We start from the raw sequence: 25,995 nt of genomic DNA, 5'->3' as shown, positions 1-25,995 counted from the left end.
CCTGTGGAATAATCACCTCACCTGGCTTTGACATTACTACAGCTGTTATTTAATGCATCCATTATTGTACATGCTCTCTTTAAAAGTTTTTACTGCCAAAGATAAATGTGCTATGGCCTGAGAGCTTGCTGTTTTGAGGTGACTGACTGACACCTAGTGTTTAAAGTCTATTCACATGGAAAAAAAAATGCCGTTAAAAGAAAAATAGTTCACTTTCATGAGGAGGATACTTTGTTTCAAAGGATCACCCCATCAGTAATGTTCCAAGCCTGATAATCACCGTATTTCCACTTAATCATCTGAAGTGTGCTGCCTTTACACTAAATCTTCCTCTGCTAGTACAGAGGAAGATTTAGTGTAAAGATTCTCTCTGGGAGAGAAACAACCTGTTACTCACCAGTGAGGCAGCTCTGGCACCTCTGTCTCTCACAAAGCCCAGAAGTGCCCCACTTTCCAGTGTCTGGAAATTGGTTTCCTCATTACTTTTAGTACAACCCCCTGTGCTAAGAATGTGAAAAGAGATGAGCAACATTAATTTTTTAATATGTTACCTTGAAGCCTTTTAATTTCAAATTGCCATGACAAGCCTTCTCACCAAGCACAGCTTTTCCCTTTAACATTCACTTGTTGTCAATCAAAAGGAATCAAAAATAACTGCTGCCTATTGGATATATATGCTGTTATTTTATTCTTTATTGGTTTGCATGAAGAAATAAGTTGAGAGATGAAAAGATGCAAATAACTTACAGATTTCATACAACCTCATACTTTACACACTCTTCAGTCAAGTAGGGCAGGTTTTACTGTCCACACTACATGCATCACTGTTTCCTTTTATTAGATGTCCAAAAGAGTTTAAGGATAAATCTTGTCCATCCTATGCCTTTTAATTTATTTTTGTTTTCTAAAAAAATATGCTGTGATCCAAGATGCTACTGAAATGATGTGTAACTGAAAGTCCATGTGAATAAAGTTTCCCCACATTGAAACACTGGAGAATAGGTGGATGACTTTATTAAGCCACCCAGTTCTGAGGTTTTCTGGGTTTAGCTGAGAAGCATGTCTTGCTGTTCTCCTGAAGACAGAAGTCAGGCTGGATGTTAGGAGGAAGTCCTTGCCAGAGTGATTTGCCATTGGAATGGGCTGCCCAGGGAGGTGGTGGAGGCACCGTCCCTGGAGCTGTTCAAGAAAAGCCTGGCTGAGGCACTTAGTGACATGGTATAGTTGACTGGATAGGGCTGGGTGCTGGGTTGGACTGGATGATAGTGGAGGTCTCTTCCAACCTGGCTGATTCTATGATTCTATGTTTCCAGCATTAGCAGTAAACCCATCAGTCCCTCAGATTGGAAAGACATGTGATGCCCCAGTGATTCCTCTAACTGCTCTAGAGTTGCCTCTAACTGGGTAGAGTTGATCAGTTGAAAGACTGACTTAGGCCAGTGGTCCTTTTTATATCTAACAGTGCTAGTAGCTGGTACGTAGGGAAGAAATTAAGAGAAGGGCAGGTGTAGTCTTCATGTCTTGTGATTCATGAGTGGAAGATCACATGAATCAGAAGAGATGACTTTGTATCTAGGAATTCTTTGATACATCATAGTTTTGTCCAATTTCCTTTTGAGCTTACACACATTTTCAACACTGTGCCATGTAGCATTATAGTTTAAAATTTGGAAAAAAGTTCCCACACATTGTAGCTTTTTTCACAAAACCAGTGATGAAATGAGTATCTATTAACTATTGTGGTCTAGAATATTAACATAATCACTACATTTCTCATTTTGCTCATTGGTCAAAACAAAAACAAACCCACAAACAAAAAAAACCCCAAACCCAAATGACAGCCATAAGCAAAACCCAGCTTTAAAATGCATTTATTTTTCACATATATGAATGCAAAGTGGCAGTTTGCTGGAGCCAAACCAGTTTTGTGAGGTAATGAAAATGTAATCATACTGTTGTATCACCTGAAATACTAATTATTTCATTCTTTCCCTCAACTTCTGCCTTTTCTTTCCTTCCTTGTTAATGTCTTGCTTTGGCTATGTATTATGGATGTTTTAAATTACTTTTTTTTATGTTTGCATGTTTTAAACTTATTTCAACTACATGACTGTGGCTTCTTACAAGTTTTTTGCAAAATTAAGAGGGTGGTAATCAGAATGCAGTGTAAAGCTATAGCAGCTTTGACTCAGAGATGTTGCCTGCTTTGATGGCTCTACCTTACTTTAAATATTTTCCTGAACTAAATATCAAAATCATATTCTCTATTTGTCCAATAACTAGGGTTTGGATCACCTTCCAGATTTCAGAAGAAGCAGAAGCATGATGAAAGAATTTATATTCAATTAGCATTCAAAGCTGTCACCTGGATTTTTTTCTAAGTTTACTTAAAATATGCTGCAACACATATATTTTGATAAGGTGCTGTAATACAGCTCTTACTATAGCCCCGCGCTGCACCAGTTGCAAAAGCATTTTTATCTCCTCAATGTCATCTTTATCTTACTTTGTAGAAGACATTTGGTCCCTGTAGATATAAGTAAACTGAGTTGTACCATTCAGCCAGCATTGGCTATTCAAATTTCTGCTGATAGCCTGTACAGCAGTACAGGCAGTATGCTAAGAACGCAACATGCATCATACATTTGGCCCAGAGGAGCATTGGTACCTTTTTCCACACAGACAGCATTTACTTGTCTGTGGTCCTTCCATGTGCATACACATCCCTCACATTTGCACAATCTTTCTTATCTATTCAGTACATTTCACTTTAGTGAAACATTATGCACTTATGTGTAAGTTAGATGCTTCTGTGCTGCAACCTCTCTACCTGGTAGTGCAAATAATAAAATGGTGAACTCAAATTTTAGCCTAATTACAGTAGCTCAATAACAGCTGTTTCTGATTAAATCTGTTTAATAATGTTTAATAGTTTAGTTTAATAGTTTAATATAGTTTAATAATGACAGTCTGAAACATGGCAAAATATGAACTGTGACTTCTTCAAATGTGATGGAAAAGCTCCTATATTCAAAGGCTACATCTGCTAAACTTGGCCTAAGTTTCTCCTTTCATCTGGGTAGGTAAAGTCAGAATAACTAGAGCAAGAGAAACATGTTTTCTCAATGTAGGCATCTAATCTCAGACTAATTATCTAGGGTCTAATGAGAAGTAGATAGGCATGACCAGTGAGGAGAGTCATCTTGTCCTGTACACCTGGTAAAGGCTGGAACAATATGTATGCTGGAGGTTTTCTCTCAATAAGCCAAAGCCCTGGTCAGCTCTGCTTGAAAAGACGTCTAGCTTTGAGGAATCTAAAATTAAAGGAGATGGATCCTATGTTTAATAAAGGCTAGGTCCTCGAGATAGAAAAGCAGACAGGCTTCTTTAAGTGGCAGACCTGAATTAAACTAACTTGAAAGATCTGTGAGGTCTCTTCCAACCTTGGTGATACTGTGATACTGTGATACTGTGAAAACCAGAGGAGTCATTCTCAGTAGGGTGGTTGTACGGTAGGTGGCAGCAATAGACAATCTGATCAGCCTGTGTAGCGTCCCAAGTCTGAGGATGCTTTGCTGATTCTATTTGCCTTCTTGTAATTACTCTCCTTTCAAAACAGAAGGGACTGTTGTGCCTTCAGAAGCTACAGTAAGAGATACCTCTTTACCTGCATAGTTACTGATGTTCAGGGGAAAATGCAAATACTGTATAAGAGGGATATGGATGCTCTTGGATGTGTCCAGAGAAGGGCCATGAGGATGATCAGAGGGCTGGAGCACCTCTCCTATGAGGAGAGACTGAGAGAGTTGGGGTTGTTCGGTCTGGAAAGGAGAAGGCTCTGAAGTCACCTTATTGTAGCCTTTCAGTATCTTGAGGGGGCCTAAAAGAAAGCTGGGGATGGACATTCTAGGATGTCAGGTAGTGATAGGACTGGATGTTAGGAGGAAGTTCGTCACCATGAGGGTGGTGAAACACTGGAACAGGTTGCCCAGGAAGGCAGTGGAAGCCTCATCTCTGGAGGTGATTAAGGCCAGGCTGGATGAGGCTCTAGACAGCCTGATCTAGTGTGAGGTGTCCCTCTCTATGGCAGGAGAGTTGGAACTAGATGATCCTTGTGGTCCCTTCCAGTCCTGACTGATTCTATGATTCTAAGTCTTTGGGTGCTTAGGTGCACAATAAAGTGTCTTCAAAACCTGCTCTTCTCCAAGCAGAGCAACTCCAACTCTCTCAGCCTTTCTTAGAGAAGAGATGTTTGAGACTTCTGATCTTGTGGCCCTCCTCTAGAGCAGTTCTAACAGGTCCGTGTCTTTCTTGAAGGAGGGATCCCAGAAATGGATGCAGTACTCCAGATAGGGGCTCACCAGAACAAAAGTAGAGCGTCAGAATTGTCTCCCTTGACATGCTGGGCACACTTCTTTTGATGCAGCCCCAGGAAACAGCTAATCTTCATAGCCATGAGTCCACATTGCCGGGTCATGTCCAGCTTTTCATCCACCAGTAGCCACAAGTCCTTCTCTGCAGAGTTGCTCTCAATCCTTTCATCACTCAGCCTGTTCTAGGTGCCAGACCTCACACCTAGCCTTTTTGAACCTCATAGTGCTCACACAGACCCACTTCTAGAGCTTATCTGGGTCCCTCAGGATGGTATCTTTTCCCTCAGAGTCATCCATAAAATTGATGAGTATTTTGTATATGCATAAGGATTTATTGCCATACTAAGGATGGTACAATTTTGCCTCTAGATAATTATATTTCTGTGTGCATATATTGCATATTAACTCCTTACTGAATAGTAAGTCTAAGGTTGCCTTAGAACAATTTTCTTCTTTTAAGGAAAAAATGGATAATTTTGTAAATAATTTGGTCAAATGTTTCTCAGAATGGTACAAATACTGATTTTTTTGTTTTTAATCTTAATCTTCTTTTAAATCCTGGCAGTGGTTTTGGTCCTGGGCCTGCATCACAAGCCAAAACTATATAAACCACATTTATATAAAAAATAATTTCAAGGAGCTATATGCTATTCACTGTGCTCTAAATTCAGGCAGACTCTGGATTCCAGATGCGTTTAGACCATGTGTGGTACTTCTCTACACCACTTAGATCACATATATTCTGATTCTTTCATTATACCAGTTCTAAACCCTGACCAAGAAAGGAATCTGTAAGTTTATGACACTTGCTTTCTAAATATCCCTGTAATTATTTTTAACTGAAGTAATGTGTCTAGCCTCAGCCTGCTTCTCAAGAAAACATGCCCGGACCATGGATGATGGGGTAAACTGCTTTGTTTACCCACAGGAGCAGTGTCTGACCATCCAAGAGAAAAAGAGTGTGTTGGTTGCAGGATTTCTCACCTGCGTGCAAGACAGACAAAGGACGCATTCCAAACTTTGTTACTATTGAAACCTGGTTAAGTAGTTGATACCTACTTTTCACCTTCTCTCTTGTGATTTGGGTAGGCATCAGGCTAAGAAGTCTGGAGGGAAGAGCACTTAAATTCAAAGGTAGGGTCACCCTTACCTTGTGTAAAAAATACAATGCAATAGGAAAAGTAACTTTACCCACGAAAGTTCACTGTTTACCCAGAGGTCATGAACTGAGTCTTACAGCAAAGTCGATAGCCCTTTTCTTGCTCAGGTATTTCCATCTTGGGCTCTTGAGATCTAACCAGACATTCTTAGCATTAAAGAAGAAAGAGTGCAACCCTCTCTGCAGTGGTAAGAGTGGAGTGTTGCCAAAAAAAACCATATTCGGATGAACCAGACTCTGTATAGAAGTGTATCTAATAAAGTAAGTGCTTCAAAAGCACAAATGAAAGTTTTATATTTTCCTCTGCAATAACACAAACCATGTTATTTCACGTGCAATCAAATATTCAACCAATATTATTTTGAACATGGAGAATTTTACCAGTACTGAAAGCAAGAATTTTTAGGTACCTTCCAAATCTTCCAGGAAATTAAATCCATCATTTATTTGAATTTCCAGGCAATAAAAGTATTAAAAAAAAAACAACCAAAAACAAACAACAAAAAAACAACCACAAAGCCTACACAATTCTCTTCCTTGCAAAATCAAAGTCCTGTATTCCTTCACTTGTAGTCAAATAACCACTGTCTCTATTACAACAAAAATAAACTGCCTTGGATTTGTGTTTCAGAATGAACTGACATGACTCAACAACAGCCTTATGGAAAAGACAATGATTTCTTCAAAAGGACATGGGAAAATAAGTAGCAATAGTTGGTCAGTTCTGAACTTCTGAACTTCTCTGAGTTATTTAAGCAATCACAAAGCAGCTGAAAATGTCAGGATTTTTATCTTGTCTGAAATTTAATCCTTTCCTAGCTGAAAGGAGTAAGTTCGTGACATTAATGTCTTCACATAGGACTTTTTTTCTGGTTGATATCTGTTTACACAATGCAATGCCTTAGACAGTGATTTTTTTTTTCTTGGAGCTTTAGAGAACCCTTGTGAGCTTCTGCTGCTGTTTCCAGAATTATTCATTGCTTCTGTCTCTTCTCACAACCAGTTCATTCAGATCTTGCATAGCTGATATGAGATTAGTATGAACAACCAGTCTTCAAAAGTATTGGTCTGTCAGACAGTACTTCAGAGCTATTGCAGCATTATGGAATACTAACTTTACTGACATTTTAACCCAAGTGGACCTCAATATTAGATTGTATTGTTCAAGATGCTGTAATTGCACACTGCTGAAGATCAGGAGCAGTTAAAAAGACAAACTTCAAGATACTGCTTTGCCTTTGTGAGTCAAAACCCATTTTAAGAGTTGCACAATGTCAGAACTCAAAATACCCCGAATTATTGGTTTCAGAAAAATCCCATTATCAGGCATACTTAGATCTGGCAAAGTATTGTCCACCTCACAGAAAGGTAACTGTTGCATGCAGATTTAAAAACTATAGCATCCCTACAGGTCTTCTAATTCAGATTCAGCCAGTCACTAGTGGTGTTCTCCAAGGATCAGTGCTGGGCCCAGTCCTGTTCAATATCGTTATTGATGATCTGGACGAGGGCATTGAGTCCAGCATCAGTAAGTTTGCAGATGACACCAAGCTAGGAGCAGGTGTTGATCTGTTGGAAGGTAGGAGAGCCCTGCAGAGGGACCTGGACAGGCTGGATGGGTGGGCAGAGGCCAATGGGATGAGATTTAACAAGGCCAAGTGCAGGGTTCTGTACTTTGGCCACAACAACCCCAAGCAGCACTACAGGCTGGGGACTGAGTGGCTGGAGAGCAGCCAGGAAGAAAGGGACCTGGGGGTACTGGTAGATAGTAAACTGAAGATGAGGCAGCAGTGTGCCCAGGTGGCCAAGAGAGCCAATGGCATCCTGGCCTGCATCAGGAACAGTGTGGCCAGTAGGACAAGGGAGGTTATTCTGCCCCTGTACTCAGCACTGGTCAGGCCACACCTTGAGTACTGTGTCCAGTTCTGGGCCCCTCAATTCAAGAAGGATGTTGAGGTGCTGGAACGTGTCCAGAGAAGGGCAACAAGGCTGGTGAGGGGCCTGGAACACAAACCCTATGAGGAGAGGTTGAGGGAGCTGGGATTGTTTAGCCTGGAGAAGAGGAGGCTCAGGGGTGATCTTATTACTGTCTACAACTACCTGAAGGGGAATTGTAGCCAGGTGGGGGTTGGTCTCTTCTCCCAGGTAACCAGCAATAGAACAAGGGGACACAGTCTCAAGTTGTGCCAGGGTAGGTATAGGCTGGATGTTAGGAAGAAGTTCTTCACAGAGAGAGTGATTTGCCATTGGAATGGGCTGCCCAGGGAGGTGGTGGAGGCACCGTCCCTGGGGGTCTTCAAGAAAAGCCTGGATGAGGCACTTAGTGCCATGGTCTAGTTGATTGGATAGGGCAGGGTGATGGGTTGGACTGGATGATCTTGGAGGTGTCTTCCAACCTGGTTGATTCTATGATTCTATGATTCCTTCATACTCTTCTCTTGAAACACCTCATTTTCATTCTCTTCTGTTATCCTCATAGTAAACTCAGAGTGCATCTCTGTTTGCATTAACATCGGTTTCTGTTGGACAAAAATTACATTGTACACATCTGCATTTGACTGTATTACAAATTCTAAGTTTTGCTACAAACATGCTACTTGTTTTCTGGGATTAGTACAGATTAATTACTCTGTCATGGAATATATTATTTCATATTCCAGTTCATATGTTTTATGGTATTTGTTCTGAGCCATAATTTGTTGCTCAGCACCCTCCAGGATAATATGAGAATGTACTTCAGGTTTACATCCAAGTCACACTCTAGCTTTCAAAGGTTATTTTTATTTGTTGGGTAAACCAGGTTATCTCAGCATCGTTCTCCACATTCTCATTCTCTTAAATCTTAACACTATGTTCAAAGACATTGTCTTCCCTATTTCAGATATCAACAATACCGGAGACACAGATATATTCCATATGTTTTATTCAATTTCCTAGAAGTCCCATCAACAGTTGTCTCAGCCACTTGTTATAATCATCTGGACAGCAATTATGCAGCTACACCGAGTTATTCCTGTCAAAGATATATTCAGTGCTTGTAACAGTTTGGGGAGAGAAAGCTCTTCTCTTATTGGTAGTAGTTTTGTTTTTGCTCTTATTTGGTTTGGTTTTACTGATTGTTGGTTGTTGTGACTTTTTTTTAATATATGGAATTAATAGACTGCTGTATAGCAGTGTGTGCTGCTCTGGGGTGGAGGTAGATACAGAGTACAATTCTGAAGATTATTATTTTATCTTTACATCTTCCAGTTCATATGTGGTGTACAAAAAGGTACTATTAGTTAATTTGCACACCATTAATGATGAAAAGGGCACCGAAAGGTTTTTGCACAGAAAATGTGGTAAATGTGACACCTTTGGGGTCAAACTTTGTCAATTTTGGCCAGAAGCATCATAGACATTGCATTGAATCTTGAGAATAAAAGACTTGGCTGCAATCTAAAGCTCCTGACTTTCTTTCCTGTGAAGATGGCTGTAAAGAAGAAGAAAAGCATGGATTGCTCTTGGGAGCCAACCCAAGGCTTAAGGAATGAACTGCAGGTGCAAGTTCAAAACACTTCCACCTTGTCATTTGTAATATGAATGTATAACAAATGCACGTTAGTTTTGCTATAAATTTGTCTTTAAGAAGATAAGATAAACTAAAAAAATCTAAGCCTCTTGCCTCACCATTCAAATTGTGATTCATGAATTGAGACAATACAATAGTTTCTGTCAGAATTTGCAATTATGTAGGCATATTTTTACAGAAAACAACATAATATATTGGGAGGTACACATCTTGGAGAGAGGATAGCGTAACAGTTCATATTGACAATCATTATTACATTGCTGAATGTACTACTAGAAGACATTCTGAAATTGTAATGTAAGTATGATAATGAAATAGGATAGAGACAAATTAACTGAAATCCTGCAGAAGCTATGAACAAATGTTTTGAGCACACAGGACAGAGAAAATCCTCATTACACCTTTCTATTCGGTGATTCAAAAGAAAATACATAATTTAAGCACATCTGCATCTTCTCATCATGTGGTGCAATCCTACCATGCCTGCTGGAGCAAATTTCACTGTGAAGCTTCACCAGGGTTATAGAGATCTAGACCACCGCCTGACTAATGCATTTTTGCCTCTGCCTCACACAATGAGAAACAGTGATTAGCCACACAAATATTGCCAATATTTATTTTCTGGTTTGCCTCGTTGAGTAGAGACTTGTGGTTTGCCAAGGCATAAATTAGCATGTGAACTTAACAGCACGTCGGCTTTTCCAAAGGAAACGCCGTACACGATTTTATCCCACAGTAGGTGCACAGATGGGGTAGGTCATACAGTTTTTATCGTGGGCATTGGGAAGCCTCCTTTTATTTTTCTACAAGAATGTGTACGTTTAATACAACATAGCCAGTGATTTGAAGATCTCCCTTTGATAACTTGCCCAAGTGCTTATGCATGCAATATCTCATAACTTACAGAAGTTCTGCAGGGAGTCAGGGTGACTGCTCCTTAAAATGTTGACATGCTGGCTCTGGATATGCTGAAACACTTTAAGGCATACTAAGAATTATGCTCCCCTGTGCATTTTCTCCATTGTGCCTACTAAGATCACTATCCTGTAACCCCCATAAGCTTTCTGCTCTCTCCTGGCTTCACTACAAATACTGTGCACACTTTCCCCCTATTTTTTACTTTTAAATGTCCTGCTGCTCCAAATATAATGTTCTACCATAAAAACTGCAAGTAATGTCATATGTGCCAATGTAGTGAGAGAAAACAAAGACAGACACATACTACCTGACCGTGAGTCTCATCTGTGGCTAACCAACTTTTGATATTATCTGAAGGATGTGGAACAGGCATGGTTAGAAATTTCAGGCATCTATACCTAGAAGAGAGCAATACAGACACGCAACTATTAAATGTCTGCAGGAACAGATCAGTGATTAAGGCTTTGTACTAGCTATGCCAATTAGACAGGCATCTACCATTTTTAGAGCCATTCTACCCTTTTCTTTCACCTCAGATTTTTTGTCAACAATTTCCCAGCTCCTCTTCAACCTTACTGCTTTTTTAGCCTGTTAGAAGTTTAAAAGAATTGTATGGCTATTCACAGACACGTGATTTCCAAGCAAGAGAAGAGCTTGTAGCAGGCTACTGTTTCTATAGCTAAAAAATTACTCCTGCGTGTGTTTTAAATAATTAAAAGCATTGCCTATAAAGTGTGACAACCAAAGAAAGAAATATCAGATAAAAAGAAGCAAGCACAGCATCAAGAAATATCTTTTAATTCATTTGCTGAGGTCTAGCAGAGTTCAGGCTTTGGACTGAATGGTGTCTGCACTGAGCCATGGAAACATTTTGGCTCATCACAAAGGATTATCCATTGCATTTGTTTACTATTTAAATTTTCTGCTGAAAATCTGCTGCTGCTCTCTTGAGACCAGAGTCACTCCGTATTATTTAAGCAGAATCTTGTTTTGTGTTTAGATGCGGATGGCTTTTAATTACATAATTTGATTGCCCCAAGGGAAGCTTCTTATTTGGTATCTTTACATTAGTTCTTTCTGTAGTTTCTTTAGTCTTTGTTTACTAAAAGACAGAGTGCATGATAACATTTTATCCTAATGAGGAATAATATCTAGTCATTAATTAAATAATCAATTTACTTTTAACAGAGGTTCCACTTACATACTACACTTTCCAAATATTAAGGAATCTTAAATTATCATCCTATTCTGAACAAGTTTACTTTTCATTTCAAGAAAGCATTCCCTGTCATGTTAATAGGAAAACTCTGCAGCCAGGCAGAGAAGTAGAGTCATGGAGACAGTTACCCACCCTAACTGTTGGTGGATATAGGATCACTGCTATTACTTTGCTGTACTGATGGTATTAATAGTACAGAAAAGCAAATTCCTTCTGTCAGTTGGACTTTCCTTTTTTATTTCTTTCTTGTAAACAGGATGAGGCACTTAGTGCCATGGTCTAGTTGACTGGATAGGGCTGGGTGATAGGTTGGCCTGGATGATCTTGGAGGTCTCTTCCAACCTGGTTGATTCTGTGATTCTGATTCCATCTTAGAATAAATGCTGCTTTCAGTAATACCCAGGGATTACAAAATGGCATGTTCTTTGGCCCTGAAAGCAGAACCTGCAAAAGCACAGGGTACAGACTGCTTGTATAGAGGCAGGAGTCAAAGAAAGAAGAAAACATATAATTTAGAGTGGCAGAAAGACTTCTGAGAGTAAGATGTGAGACTGGAGCTCCAGGGAATGTGATGGGAGCTGTGTGATGATGGTGACGGAATGCAGTATCTTGCACGAGGTCTCAATACCTAACACTCCTGTGTTAGAGCAATAGTCAGAAGTTCACAAGTAACTGCTTCTTGTAAACATCATTTGTCTGAGATCTATGTTTGACTTTAATCTATTGCATGATTTGTTTGCCTTCACCCTGGCCTCTCTTCCACTAGAAATTTATACTACCTTCCATAAAGTACACTACCTTTTACATGCACATATGAGAAAACCTCCAAGGAAAACCAGGAGACAAGATGACGTGAAGCTTAGCAGCATCATGTCCACTGTCTTTTCTTGAAAAGAGGGAAAGGTAATGTTAATAGTGTGGGAAAGGGTAGTTCATAAATGAACACATTATATATTGACTTATAAATACTGCACTATTCCTGAACTGCCACAGATTTATTGAAAATTCCCTGCAGGTTTTTTTTAAGGGGAAACAGGAACTTCTGATTCAGCACTCTTCCTTCCTTCCTTCCTTCCTTCCTTCCTTCCTTCCTTCCTTCCTTCCTTCCTTCCTTCCTTCCTTTCCTTCCTTCCTTCCTTTCCTTCCTTCCTTCCTTCCTTCCTTCCTTCCTTCCTTCCTTCCTTCCTTCCTTCCTTCCTTCCTTCCTTCCTTCCTTCCTTCTCCCCTTCCTTCTCCCCTTCCTTCCTTCCTTCTCCCCTTCCTTCCTTCCTTCTCCCCTTCCTTCCTTCCTTCCTTCCTTCCTTCCTTCCTTCCTTCCTTCCTTCCTTCCTTCCTTCCTTCCTTCCTTCCTTCCTTCCTTCCTTCCTTCCTTCCTTCCTTCCTCCATCCCTCCCTCCCTCTTTGTTTCTGTTTTGATCCAGCACTTCGTTTCCCCTGCTCCAGTAGGCTCTATCCCTTCCTTTTGTTTGATTTTTGCTCTCATAGGCTGGGTGTGGCCTGTGCTTCCACTGCATACATTCCTTCAGGTTTCATTCCTCTGCATATCAAACCTTCTGCCCTCCTGCTATTTGCACTCCTACATCTCTCCCAGCTGCTTCTGGATTCCTGCTGCTGCTACCTCCCATCTACATGCCCCTCCTACTGTTGCCTCCTCACCCCTTTGCAGCTGTAACTGGTTTAAAGTACAATGAAAATAAAAGCTTTCTGTCAAAGCACTCTCTTTGTCTGAAGAAGCAACATTTGGTTTTCATTATATTTACCTTTTTAAACCCTGCTGGCACAGTACTAAGACTCCCCAGCAATACATATTTATGCTGTTCAGCAAACACTACTGCTTTTTACCTTGTGTTGCTTCCTCACAAATGCTCAAAATACTAAGTGCCAGTGTTTTTAGTTGACTCACAAAGATATTTCTGGAAATGTTTATTTTGTGTTTAATACCCAGTTTTAGAGCCATAACTAGTCTGGATTGCTTTGAACTAAGTATTTGGAAGAAAAACAACAGGACGAACTCTTAAAATGTTAGTATAGTCCAAGGTAAGTTAAACGGTTGTTTTAGGATCAATCTAGATCAAATTCAAAGAACAAAAGGATTTGACAGAAGTTCCTTATTTGAACTTCTCTGCAGTTCAAACCAAGGCTATTATTAATTTCCACAAATTTTATATAAAACCATGTAAAAAATCACTTCTGGGCAAAACTGTGTGTAATAACCTTTACATTCTGCCAAAACACAAAATTATTCTTTATTCACTTGAAGATGAGAAGGGTTTTTTTCAAGATGAGGGCCAAGAAAATACATTCTGAACAATTTCTGTACTGTGTAGTAGAAATTCATTTACTTGAGGTAATTGTTCTGCATCGTTATGCTAACCACATATCACAAACACATCTGGGAGAAGAGGAAGCAGTGGTCGTTACATCAGCCAAACCACAGAGGTTTGTTTCTCTTAAGGAAGAGCGAGCAGCACACATTCTTTTAGGTAGGCCAGGTTTTGGTGATCTTTTTTTCAGATGCAAATGATTAAACTTAGTCACAGATAACTACTTTGAAACGAAAACAAGTGGCTTGGCTTGCAGAATTGCAGAACACCTCTGAATTACTATTAACTTCAAAGCGATCTACCAATGCTCAGTAGCTCCAAAAATTAGAGCAATTATTTCAAGTTTCTCTATATGAATAAAGCTGATTAAACATTTATTTTTTTAGCACAAAGTTTCTATACTAAACAGCTCAGTTCAATTTAATTTGTGAGTTTTTTTTCAAAGGCATATGCTAATTCCAATGGAGGCTGTGTATGTTTCCCATGAGAAAATTACCAAATTCTTTTCATGTCAAAGGAACATTTCAGAACAAATATTTTAGTTATGTTTTGAATTATGTTATTTCATTTTGATGTTTCAGCTTTTTTTTTTTTTAATGGAGGTTGAAATACTCTTCGAAATGCATTCTTAAATGTAGCACATTTCCTAGATGGAATGCCACATAGAGACAAACAAAAAGCAGGTCATTGCACAATTCTTCAAGACTTTCAGTTTTAAAAAAAATGACACATTCCAAAAGAAAAGTTCCAAATAGACCATGAGGTGTTCAACTCCACTTTCTTCTACCGGTGAGAGACTGGCAGAAAGGAAGTTTACATTGCCTCACCAGGAAAAGCCCCACTGTCTTCAGACATGTCTGGTCTTAGGCTGCTGACCATTATTGCTTTCTAAAGGCTGTCAAGAGTCAAATATAATTTACCTTAGAAGACAAGCCATGAGCTGTGTGAGCCAGATGTGTGCCATGGACCTATAAGTACTGTTGTGGCACACTAATACAGTGAGGAAAAATGAAAGTAAATATGTAGAATAGTCGTAGCATATCTAGTGATAAGGGTTAGGAATAGTTAATAGCTGAAAACTTACCAACAGGAATAAACACTGGGTCACTCCATTCACTCCAAATCTTGTTTCTCATGCACGTGTCTTTCTTTACCCTCACTTGTGCTGCACATTTTTTTGCTAGCTTATGAAATGGATACTCATATTTCTCTCCAGTGACATTTACAATCTATCAAAATAGATTTAGGTGGTTATTTCAGGTGATTTCACATTGCACTTCAAACAGATAAATTTTACAGATGTCAAATGCTACTATTTACATCTCTAACCCAGTAGGAAGATATTTTCAGAGCAAGCGTTTATATCCAGACACAGTCTGACTTTTACCTGGCGTGTGTTAAAACTCAGGCCTGAAAATGAAGGAGAGAGTGGAACTGATAAGATGGAAGGGGTTATCAACTGGACTAAGACAGGAAGAGTTTTAAAAAGTTGATTCCCCTTCATTTTTCATCAAACCAATTGTAGGGTGAATACAGCAATTATGAAGTGGCAAGTTTCAAGGTTTGGTTGTGATCTATATTCACTCGTCTAGTGGAGTAAAATGCTGTATTTTTCAGCAGATTGGAGGTGAAGGATGCCAGCTGTTCTGTGACAGTCTTGAAACATCTTTAATTGTGCCTATAAAAGAAAGCATATTTCTTCGAAAGATCAAGCCCACACAAGGAGTATCAGAGTTTAAAACAGAGAAATCACTAAATCATTCACTTTTGAAAACTGTAGTCAACCTCTGTGAATATAGAAAACTAAGAATTTAAGAAGGAACCAAAAAAGAGCAGAAGAATGTTTGAATGTTGCAAAGAGGTAGGAGGTATGCATCCGAAGACATGGAGAGGCCTGGAATTCTTGCACCTTGGTATTAGGAAACCAGGATGAGGTGGTACTATATGGCCAACTTAAGCAAAATTGATCTCCCGTTCCACTCATACTGGCTGGTGTAGTGTGAATTTGGTCCTGTGTACCACATCGTTTCTTTCTTTTCCATCACACTCTTTAAGACCTTCCAGATCTGGTGCTCAAAGTTCACATGCTAAGTTTTTCAAAAGTAAGTGAAAATGTGGAAAACTCTTCGGACTTTCAAAAGCAAACTGGAAATGAATACGAGGGTTAAGTCCTAACCAATTGCTGTGCCTGAAAACATCTTCCTAGAGCGAGTAATAATAGGCTTATGTCACCCCAGGAAAATTTCCACAATGCAGGACTGAAAGACTTCTTATAAAAGTACATAGACCACCTTCTGGCAGTCAAGGTGTGCAGCAACTTTCAGTTACAACCAGAGCATTTGTGGAGGATGTCTAATCCATTGTCATTAGCTCGATACAGAGCCATCACCAAGCAGCCTCAAAAATCTACTCCTGTGCTAGATTTTCCTTGGAATTAGGACACTTCTCCTAACTTTTAGCATATGTTTTCCTTGCTTTGAATTTATATAGTCACTTTTTATCTTACTGACAAGTTGGCATGGATAAGTTTTACTTAACAAAAAATTGTTGACACAAGGTACAGTCCTTTACTCCGATCCCTCAGTCTTTCATCCTTAGAGCATGTTTTTAAAGACTAAACTCATTTTGGTAACTCTCACTGATGCTATTTGTACTTCTTTTTTTTTTTTTTTTCACCATGTTTACATTCTGTGGTGGTGCCCAAAGGACAATCTGAAACTCCAGATGAAATTAAGTAATTCGAAGGGCAAATTAGTCACAACCTACATCTTACATGTGACATGCCTGTCAGATATACTTGAATAACATTTGACCTTTGCTTAATAATGTGGAATGTTTGACTCTGTGAGTAAGTGTAGCCCACAGACCTCTCTGCTTCTGCATTGCTGCCTGCACGTTAATTCCTTAGTTTGTGATGGCACATTCAACATCTACTTCCTAGTCATAGGATTTTCTCATTACTGAATTTTGTCTCATTGAATTCAGGTTTACTTCAGATTTCAAATATTTATCAGAGTACTATTATTTGAGCACACAAATATTCAACAAGTCATCTCTTCAGGTATTCAGAATAAATATAGACTTGTATATTTTAGTCACTGTACTATCAATTGTTCTTCAATAAGTATCTACAAGATTGCTTATGGATACTCTAATACCTCAACTTATTAAGTCTCTGTGACAGTGATTAAGCCCTTGCTTTGATCAAGAAACATAATCTCATTGTTTCTCCATCACTCTTCTCCTTCCTGTGTCTCCTGTAATACTGCTATGTTTTTCTTCTTAAACTTTGTTGCTCCCTCTGCCCTCCCCATCATTTTGTGCATCTTGGTAACTACCATTTTAATCATTACTGGCTTTAACACTGATACTCCTCAAATCTACCTTAAAGGCCCCCTCACTTAGCTGGTGCTTTCATACATCTTTTGTTGTTGCTGCAGCTGCCTCCCTCCTGTTTTTCTAAATAGTTTCATCTATAGAAAAAAAAAAAGTAGAATTGATTTTCCATTGCTGTAGGTTTTTATTATTTTTTATCCCCCAATGGTTTGGTTCATTTTTCCATTACTCTCCTATATATATATTCTGCAATGTGTACCAAGGAGACAAGAAGATATGTAGGGCAAGGAAAATAAAAGAGGATTATTACATTTAAGTTAGGATGTTGGACTATTTTGTGTATGTCACATTTCCCTTCAGAGAGTGGAAGTTGTCAGGAAGTTCGAAACAAGGGCTGCAGTGGCCACGTTGAACATTGTGGATTTCAGGATATTCCTGTTCACCTTGGGCACATCCCAGGCCTGTAGTGAGTTCCCTTTCTCGCAGCCCTCCCCACTTCCCCTTCTCTTGCTCAGAGTGTTGAAACCAGAAAAAACCTCTGCTTTCATGGGCAAGAAGGAACCAGAAGGGCTCCAGCTTGTTGCTGAACAGGATGCCAATGAACTTTCCTTTTTCCTCTGCTCCTCTGCTCTTCTTTCCTTTACTGATATGAGTTTTGTTGATGAACTGGGAGAAGTCCTTAGATGTCTCTGGCAAAGATTTGGGGCATTACATTTGGGAATGGCTTAGGGAATTATATTTGTTTGCAGAGGTGGTCTAGAAATAGGCCACCAGTCTACTTGCTAGAAAAGGAAAAAGATTGGAAAGCTTTGGCATGCTCATGTGCAGACCCAAGGTATTTTTGCATGTGATGCAATGAGGAAATGTGGGAAGAGTTAGATTTGTTCTGGACACTGTCGGTCAGTGTTAGCACTCCATCTGAATTAATTGCCATAATTTATGAAGAAAACGTTATATAATCAATGATGTGTCTACCTTATTGCACTTGTCTCTTCTGCTTCTAATAAAGAATGAATACATATCAATTTTGTAATTATTTCAGGGTTTAATTGTTTTTCAAATGTTTGCAGGCAGTTTAGATAAGCTTTAGAGTGCCCTAAGCTGTGTATTAGCTGAGAATTAGGTTCTTTAAAAAGCCCAAATCAACCAACAAACAACAAAAAAACCCGTTTCAAAGACAGCTTAAATGGTAACACCAATGATACAGAAAATACACATTCCAATACACATCATATTCTGAATTAAGTACTTGGCTTTCTACACTTTGGCAATTTAAATAAAAATTTTCATGGGAGCTTTTTAGTTCTTTCTTTCAGGTAATTTAAAAAAATGCCACCAGGCAATGCCAGGTAGTATTAAGTCACCACACAGCATAAACTATAACACCTTTCTATTTCCTACTGCTAAGACGAAGAGAAAGTGCTAACACACCATGAAAGATTTTTAAATGCACGTAATATATGCGAACAAGAGATGTGATTCTTTTAGTGATGTTTGTAGGAATACCTTGGATGGCAACACTCTGTGCTGGGTTAGGAACTGGCTGGAGGGCCGGACCCAGAGAGTGGTGGTGAATGGTGCCACATCCAGCTGGCGGCTGTCACTAGTGGTGTCCCTCAGGGATCTGTGCTGGGCCCCATCCTCTTTAACATCTTCATAGATGATCTGGATGAGGGCATGGAGTCAGTCATCAGCAAGTTTGCAGATGACACTAAGCTGGGGGCAGATGTGACTGAGTTGGAGGGCAGAAGGGCTCTGCAGCAGGACCTTGACCGCCTGGACAGATGGGCAGAGGCCAAGGGGATGGGGTTCAATAGCTCCAAGTGCAGGGTGCTGCACTTTGGCCACAACAACCCCATGCAGAGATACAGGCTGGGGTCGGAGTGGCCGGAGAGCAGCCAGACAGAGAGGGATCTGGGGGTACTGATTGATACCCGCCTAAACATGAGCCAGCAGTGTGCCCAGGTGGCCAAGAGAGCCAGTGGCATCCTGGCCTGCATCAGGAATGGTGTGGTCAGCAGGAGCAGGGAGGTCATTCTGCCCCTGTACTCTGCACTGGTCAGACCACACCTCGAGTACTGCATTCAGTTCTGGGCCACCCAGTTTAGGAAGGACACTGAGATGCTCGAGCGTGTCCAGAGAAGGGCAACGAGGCTGGTGAGAGGCCTCGAGCACAAGCCCTACGAGGAGAGGCTGAGGGAGCTGGGGTTGTTTAGCCTGGAGAAGAGGAGGCTCAGGGGTGACCTTATTGCTGTCTACAACTACCTGAAGGGTGGTTGTGGCCAGGGGGAGCTTGCTCTCTTCTCTCAGGTGGCCAGCTCCAGAACGAGAGGACACAGCCTCAGGCTGCGCCAGGGGAAATTTCGGCTCGAGGTGAGGAGAAAGTTCTTCACTGAGAGAGTCATTGGGCACTGGAATGGGCTGCCTGGGGAGGTGGTGGAGTCGTCGTCCCTGGGGCAGTTCAAGGCAAGGTTGGATGTGGCACTTGGTGCCATGGTCTAGCCTTGGGCACTGTGGTAAAGGATTGGACTTGATGATCTATGAGGTCTCTTCCAACCTTGGTGATACTGTGATACTTTTAAAGTATTTTTTAACGTATAGAACCTGTCCCTGTTATTACAGTTATTACAGTATCACAGAGCTCAAGGCTAGACCATGGCACCAAGTGCCACGTCCAATCCTGCCTTGAACAGCTCCAGGGATGGTAACTCCACCACCTCCCCGGGCAGCCCATTCCAGTAGCCAATGACTCTCTCAATGAAGAACTTTCTCCTCACCTCAAGCCTAAATTTCCCCTGGCGTGGCTTGAGGTTGTGTCCTCTCCAGGCTAAACAATCCCAGCTCCCTCAGCCTCTCCTCGTAGGGCCTGTGCTCAAGACGTCTCACCAGCCTCGTCGCCCTTCTCTGGACACGCTCAAGCATCTCAATGTCCCTCCTAAACTGGGGGGCCCAGAACTGAACACAGTACTCAAGGTGTGGTCTAACCAGTGCAGAGTACAGGGGCAGAATGACCTCCCTGCTCCTGCTGACCACGCCATTCCTGATGCAGGCCAGGATGCCACTGGCTCTCTTGGCCACCTGGGCACACTGCTGGCTCATGTTCAGGTGGGTATCCATCAGCACCCCCAGATCCCTTTCTGTAGCTTCTGAAGTAGCTCCTGGAGATTTCTTTTTATCACTACTCTTTTTTTTTTTCTATAAAAAATAGTTCTTGGTATAAACATCAATAATGTGTGTGGTACTAATGTAAATTTTAAAACAAGATAAAAAGAAAACAGCAACCAATCCACTTCAATGCAAGTAAAATGAAATGCTTCATAAAACATAATGATTTTCCACTTCTGACCAGAAAGACAAGAAAAGTTTGATTCTCCATGGAATACCTTGGAATTTATCTTTAACGTGCGTTCAAGTTTTAATTCTGCTAAACTCATTACAGAAAAGCTGATTACCTTATGGTCTGTCATTTTCACTTGGTAGAGAAAGCACTGGGTTCTTGCAGAACCAATGGTAGGCGGGGGTTTCCAGCGAAGTTTAATACTTCTCCTTTCAAGAGAAACTGAAACATTGCTAGGTGCGTTTAGTTTCTCTGAAAAAGAAAAAGCACAGACTGAACGTTTGTACCTCGTGTTCTCACTCAGATTTAAGCTGATACAAAACAAGCACAGTGAGTTAGTCCTTAAAATACACAGTTTGTGACGTTGGAGCTTAACACACCCAAAGGAGGCATTCAATGAGTGACACACTTCTTTTAAAAGTGCTGATCACTAAGTGGCACCCATTTCTGTCTAAAAACAAACCAGACGGTCTTTTTCATCACTTATCTCTCCAGGGAAGGTAGCAAAGGTGGGCAGGAGGAGCAAGGCCCTTAACTCATTCTCCAGAGTCTGTGTGGACGTCAAAGAGACCTGTGAGCTGCTATAGGCTCCCTGCCACATAAGATATGTGTGTCTTTGTGGTACGCCCCGGAAGCCATCATTTCATGAAGACGTTGTCCTTGCTCTAGCAGCTGTGGCTGCATGGCTGTCTTACCACAAGTGTGTGCATGTGTGTCACAATGGGTTTCACTTTTGGCTTGTCTTTTTTCTTCCTCTCCTTTAGAAGTCTCCACTCTTCAAGCAATGATCCCACAAATTCAGCAAAAGCATTTGTCCCAGGCTATGTTAGGCTTGTAAAATTGTGAGCTTCTGCCTGTCCTCAAGGCTGTTGGTAGGGACCCACGTCTGCCTTGAGGGCAGAAGCACACCATGAGCTATGAAATGTGAGGACAGATTAGACTGAAATTCTATTCCTGAAGCATCTCTCCCTTCTGTGAGTGGGAGACAAAAAGTGGGAAACAATATTTTGTTTACCTTTTTGCCATCTGTCATCTGGAAATCTCTTTAACACGCACACACGCAACACACACAGAGAGACAGAGGTAGAGAGTTATTTTTGGGTTGCCTGCAGCACATAGCGTGCGTGGATTCCATTTGTCACTCCATATCTCATGTGACTGGAAGCAAGTTCTTATTGCAGGGGCTCATAGTCTGCAGCAGAGCAGGGAACCTCCAGGAACACCAGGGCCTCAAAAGGGCTAGGGCTAAACCCAGATGAAGCCTTTCCTGTTTAAGAGGGGAGTGCAGAAACAAATGACCCTATTTAATGTGTGTGACATGAAGGGTACCTTTTCAGGAGGAGGAAGACATCCTTGGCTTGCAGTGTTAGAGCCACATGGGAGTAATTCTGTTCTTTTCAGCATGGAAAACATCACCTTCAAGCATATTCAGGCTTTGCTGTGCCCTACCAAAGCTTGGCAATGAGTTTTAGGGGCAAGCTGAACTACAGAATTAGTGCTTGCTGCTAAGACAGGAGGGGAATCTGTTGGCTGTACCAACTGTAACTGACATGCACTTCTGATGATTGGTAAGAATGAATAAGACAAGAAAGAAAGAATATCAGGGAGCACTGGCAGTCTGGCCTCTGCAATGAGAAGGCAGTGGCCACTTTTATCTGGGGGAGGAAATTAAGCAGATGGAGAGAGTAGCAGTGAATGGACAGACTGTTCTTTCTTGCTTATTTCCCCACTCACTCCCTGTATTCCCTGGGGATGCCCTGGGGACCATGCCTAGGAGACAACCTACCTGGGAGTAGACAAGTGGCAAAAGGTTGAAATTGCCAGCGTGGGGCTGGGAGAGCACTCAGGAGGTCAGGCAAGTTAGAGAAGTTCAAACAACACCTCCTACCATTATCTGAAAGCTTTTGTTGCTATATGAAGCCCTTGTTTTAAGACACATCTCCTATGGCAGCAGTCTGCTCTGGAGTCTGTGGGTGAGATCAGACTCAGGCAGACAGTCTGGAAGTGAGCATCCTTCCAGTCTGATGAAAACATCTAATACAGTCCTACAGGATGCTTTTTACCCCTTTAAAAAAAAAAAATCTGTTTTTCTTTAAGCCATTTTATTTTGTTGAAATGTAACATCTTGCTTATTGATAGCTCGGACTGCAATGCACATTTTAAGGTAAAGCAAATAATTCTACTGTATTAGAACACAATAAATGAGAGCTGAATTTTTTTTTAATAGTTTTGAATTATTTTTTTGCTATTCCTTGAATAATGATTGAAGGGATTCCGTTACAGGTCTGGTCCACATGCTCATAATTCAAAAGGTATTTGAATCTATGGTCTGTGTTAAAACTCAGGTGAATTTCTTAGCCATGAGAACAAGTTGAACTTCCCACAAAAGTAAGGAAAAATAATTTTACATAATCATTCAAAACTCTTGATAATTAAAAACAGCTAAAAAGTTTTGATTGGAGAATGGCATCAAGAATAAATAGAAATGTTACTAATATTGAGAACATTTGTATTCATAAATTCTGTTATAAAAGAGACTTCTGTCTATTTATGTTCCTTTTTTAACCATATTTTCTTTAGCACTATAAAAATAGGAAAGAGGGGGGAAAAATGAAGAACAATATATTTTTTTCAGATTGAATTTTCTCACACTAAGCTACCCATATTTTAAAATGCCAATTACAGATAAACAATTATATTTCCTTTGAGCCATAATCCAATTTGTTTAATCTTGTGTGCAAAATTTCTGGACAGATGAATGCATAAAAACTTAGAATTAATATTCTGACTTTATCACCATTTCCTCTTTCTTTCATTTTTCAGATCAAGGAAATAAGGAATAAATTAATTTCTCATAATAGGTAATAATAGACAATACTTACCTATTGTCTGAGGTGTAAAAGCTTTGCAATAAGTCAGTCCTCTTGAATTATTTCTCAGATCTTTTACAGTTATGTTTACATTAATTTTTTTTGATGGCTGAAAATATTTTTCTTTCATGTGGCATCCAATATTTTTCTTCCTTGCATTTTGTTTATATTGCTGGCATTCAAAATGTTTTCCTGCGTGTCTTTGTGAAGCAATAATGAGACTTGTAAATCAGTGGCTTAGCTACAAAAACATGGCTTCATACTTATTGTTGCACAAAGTCCTTACCTGTATGAAAAAAGGATCTGAATATCTTCAGGAGCTTCTGCTTTAATACACCAGGTGCAATTTAAAAAAGAAATATTATATATGACGCATGAGAGATTCCAAATATATACTGAAAAACACAAAAAGGGGGGCAAAAAAGAAAGACCTATGCTTATTTTACATGAACTTTCTTATAACAAAATGATGGTTGCCTTTATTACATAATTTATTTCTGGAAACTTGAATAAGTGGTAGGTAAAAACAAATGTGTTTTTTGGCTGTTTAGACAATGACAACTGAGAAGCACACATGCTGCTACCACCAAAAGCCTTACTAACGCACTTAAAGAAAAAATTGTCCAGAGCAGTAGCTGAAAAGTTCTGCTCTTTTAATAGTTCATGCAAGCAGGAGATATAGAAGGCAGTCTCCAAGAGACATGAGTTGCTAGGGAGTATGGAGAGAGTGTCTGGGTCACTCTGACATCTCGCTGAGCAGAGTTAGCATTTTCTGAATCTGAGCATACCTAACAAAGAAAAGCAATTCACAATACCTCAAGGTGTTATATCTCATGTCTTACTGAATCCATTAAAAAAAAAAAAAAAAAAAAGGCAGCATAAGATACTAAATGAACTCTCAGAGCTGATATAGCTCCAAGTAAAACAGGACATTGCAAAGGCTTGGGTGTCTTAACAGCATGTATGAACTAGCTCACCTGGAGGTGCCTTGTAAGTAAATTCTGTCCAGTCACTCTCCTTAATTATGTCTTGTGTTTCTTTTGAAAAAAGTTGTGTTTTAACTTTAGCATTAAACCCAGAATGTAACTCCACATGTATTATCTTTTCCTTCTCCTGCAGTCTCTCCTAAGAGAAGGAAGAAGAAGTTGCATGAAGATGAAATTATTCAAATGCATCTGATGAATGGGACAGCAATGTGCCTTTGTGGCCAAGGAAGCAAATGACATCCTGGAATGCATTAAGAAAACTGTGTCCAGCAGGCCTAGGGAGGTTCTTCTCCCCATCTACTCTGCCCTAGTGAGACGACATCTGGAATGCTGTATCCATTTTTGGGCTCCCCAGTTCAAGAGAGTCAGGGATCTGCTGGAAAGAATCCAGCAGAGAGCTGCAAAGATGACTGAGGGAATTGAGCATCTCCCCTACAGACAGAGATTCAGAAACCTGGGGCTGCTTAGTCTGGAGAAGACTGAGAGGACATCTCATCAATGTCTGTAGGTATCTAAGGGGTGGGCGTCAAGTGGATGGGACCAATCTCTTTTCAGTGGTCTGCTGCAGTAAGACAAGGAGCAACAGCCACAAACTGGAACATAGAAGGTTTCACCTCAGCATGAGAAGAAACTTCTTTACAGTGAGGGTGACAGAGCACTAGAAAAGTCTGCCCAGAGAGGTTGTGGAGTCTCCTTCTCTGGAGACTTTCAAAACCTGCCTGGATGCATTCATGTGCAAACTACCCTAGGGGATCCTGCCTTGGCAGGGAGGTTGGACTCAATCTCTGGATGTCCCTTCCAACTTCTAATATTCTATGATTCTGTGAATGAAGTAATACATGATTTCACTTAAAACTATATGCAATCATTTAACAACTTACTTTCCTTTTGCGAGTGGTATTGAAGAATTTGTAACTCAAGATATACTTCACTGTGTATTTCTCAGTTTCTTCTTTCGTCAAGTTATTGTTCCAGGACAGAATGACTCCTGACTCATGCTTGGTAATCCACAGAACATTATGCAGTCCAAGTGTATCTGAAATTACAATGGTATTACATAGAGTAAGAGAGAGCCCACCACTGTACACACAAAAGATTTGGCTCTCAGCAAGGCTTGCACACCCAGTAGCTTTCTTAGGAGCTCTATTCTTACATGGAATGAGTGGTTTCTCATCTTGGTTGGGTATGTATTGATTCAGCAGTAGGGCTGATGTTTACTGATCTGCAGCTCCCAAAATGTGAGATTACACTTTTACTCGTCTTAGACAACCCTCCTAGTACAGGTCTCTCTACCTCTCCATGGCTTGTAGAAAGTGCCTAGACCACAGCTTCAGGTTAAATATCTGGGATGGTTAGCACAGGATGAACTGTTATTTAGTACTTACCCACTACAGCTCGTTGTTGGCCTGCTAGGCTAGTGGAAACCAATGTCTTATCCTGGAAAAAACTTAGTAACAGCATGACAGGAACAACCGTTACGTGTGCCATAGCAAATGCTGTGAGCCATAGGTCACAAAAAAGACTTTTCAGTTCCAAGTTTGGTTGGAAAAGCAGTTAGAACATGATGTTTTCATTTTTCATCTGCAAAATAATATAAAACAGTCACTTAACCCCTGAAGCTATTTCCCAAGTATAAGCAAATCTGAAATTACGTATGTTTAATGAGTCTTGTGGATCAGAACCTTCTATTCTCGGGATGTTTGTATTTAAAATCACACTTAAACTGACTGTCAGGACTGAAGAGGACATGTGCCATACTGAAGTGGTTTTATATGGCAGCATTTCTTAGATTGGCAAGACCACAGATATGACACTACTGGTAATGGAAACAGATCATTTAGGTAGGAGCTACCTAACATAACTCAGGCTAGATACAAATGCAGCAGATGTATCTGTATGAGT

At 40.3% G+C, this 25,995-nt stretch overlaps 1 protein-coding gene across 1 annotated transcript; it reads right to left on the bottom strand.

Annotated features, from left to right (window-relative positions):
* Positions 1–7,886: 7,886 nt before the first annotated feature.
* LOC135175676 (interleukin-5 receptor subunit alpha-like) lies at positions 7,887–25,581 on the bottom strand. The gene is made up of 10 exons (XM_064144012.1): positions 25,479–25,581; positions 24,975–25,129; positions 24,085–24,232; positions 23,394–23,502; positions 23,120–23,307; positions 20,353–20,489; positions 14,649–14,793; positions 12,039–12,126; positions 10,329–10,419; positions 7,887–8,051 (listed from the first exon to the last, which is right to left on the bottom strand). The coding sequence occupies exons 1-10, from the start codon at positions 25,579–25,581 to the stop codon at positions 7,947–7,949; spliced, it is 1,269 nt and encodes a 422-aa protein (XP_064000082.1). The 3' UTR covers positions 7,887–7,946.
* Positions 25,582–25,995: the final 414 nt, after the last annotated feature.

Source organism: Pogoniulus pusillus, chromosome 5 (genome assembly GCF_015220805.1).
Source record: "Pogoniulus pusillus isolate bPogPus1 chromosome 5, bPogPus1.pri, whole genome shotgun sequence".
Taxonomy (NCBI): domain Eukaryota; kingdom Metazoa; phylum Chordata; class Aves; order Piciformes; family Lybiidae; genus Pogoniulus; species Pogoniulus pusillus.
Note: the sequence above shows the minus strand (reverse complement) of the source record. Positions and strands in the feature narration are given on the sequence as shown.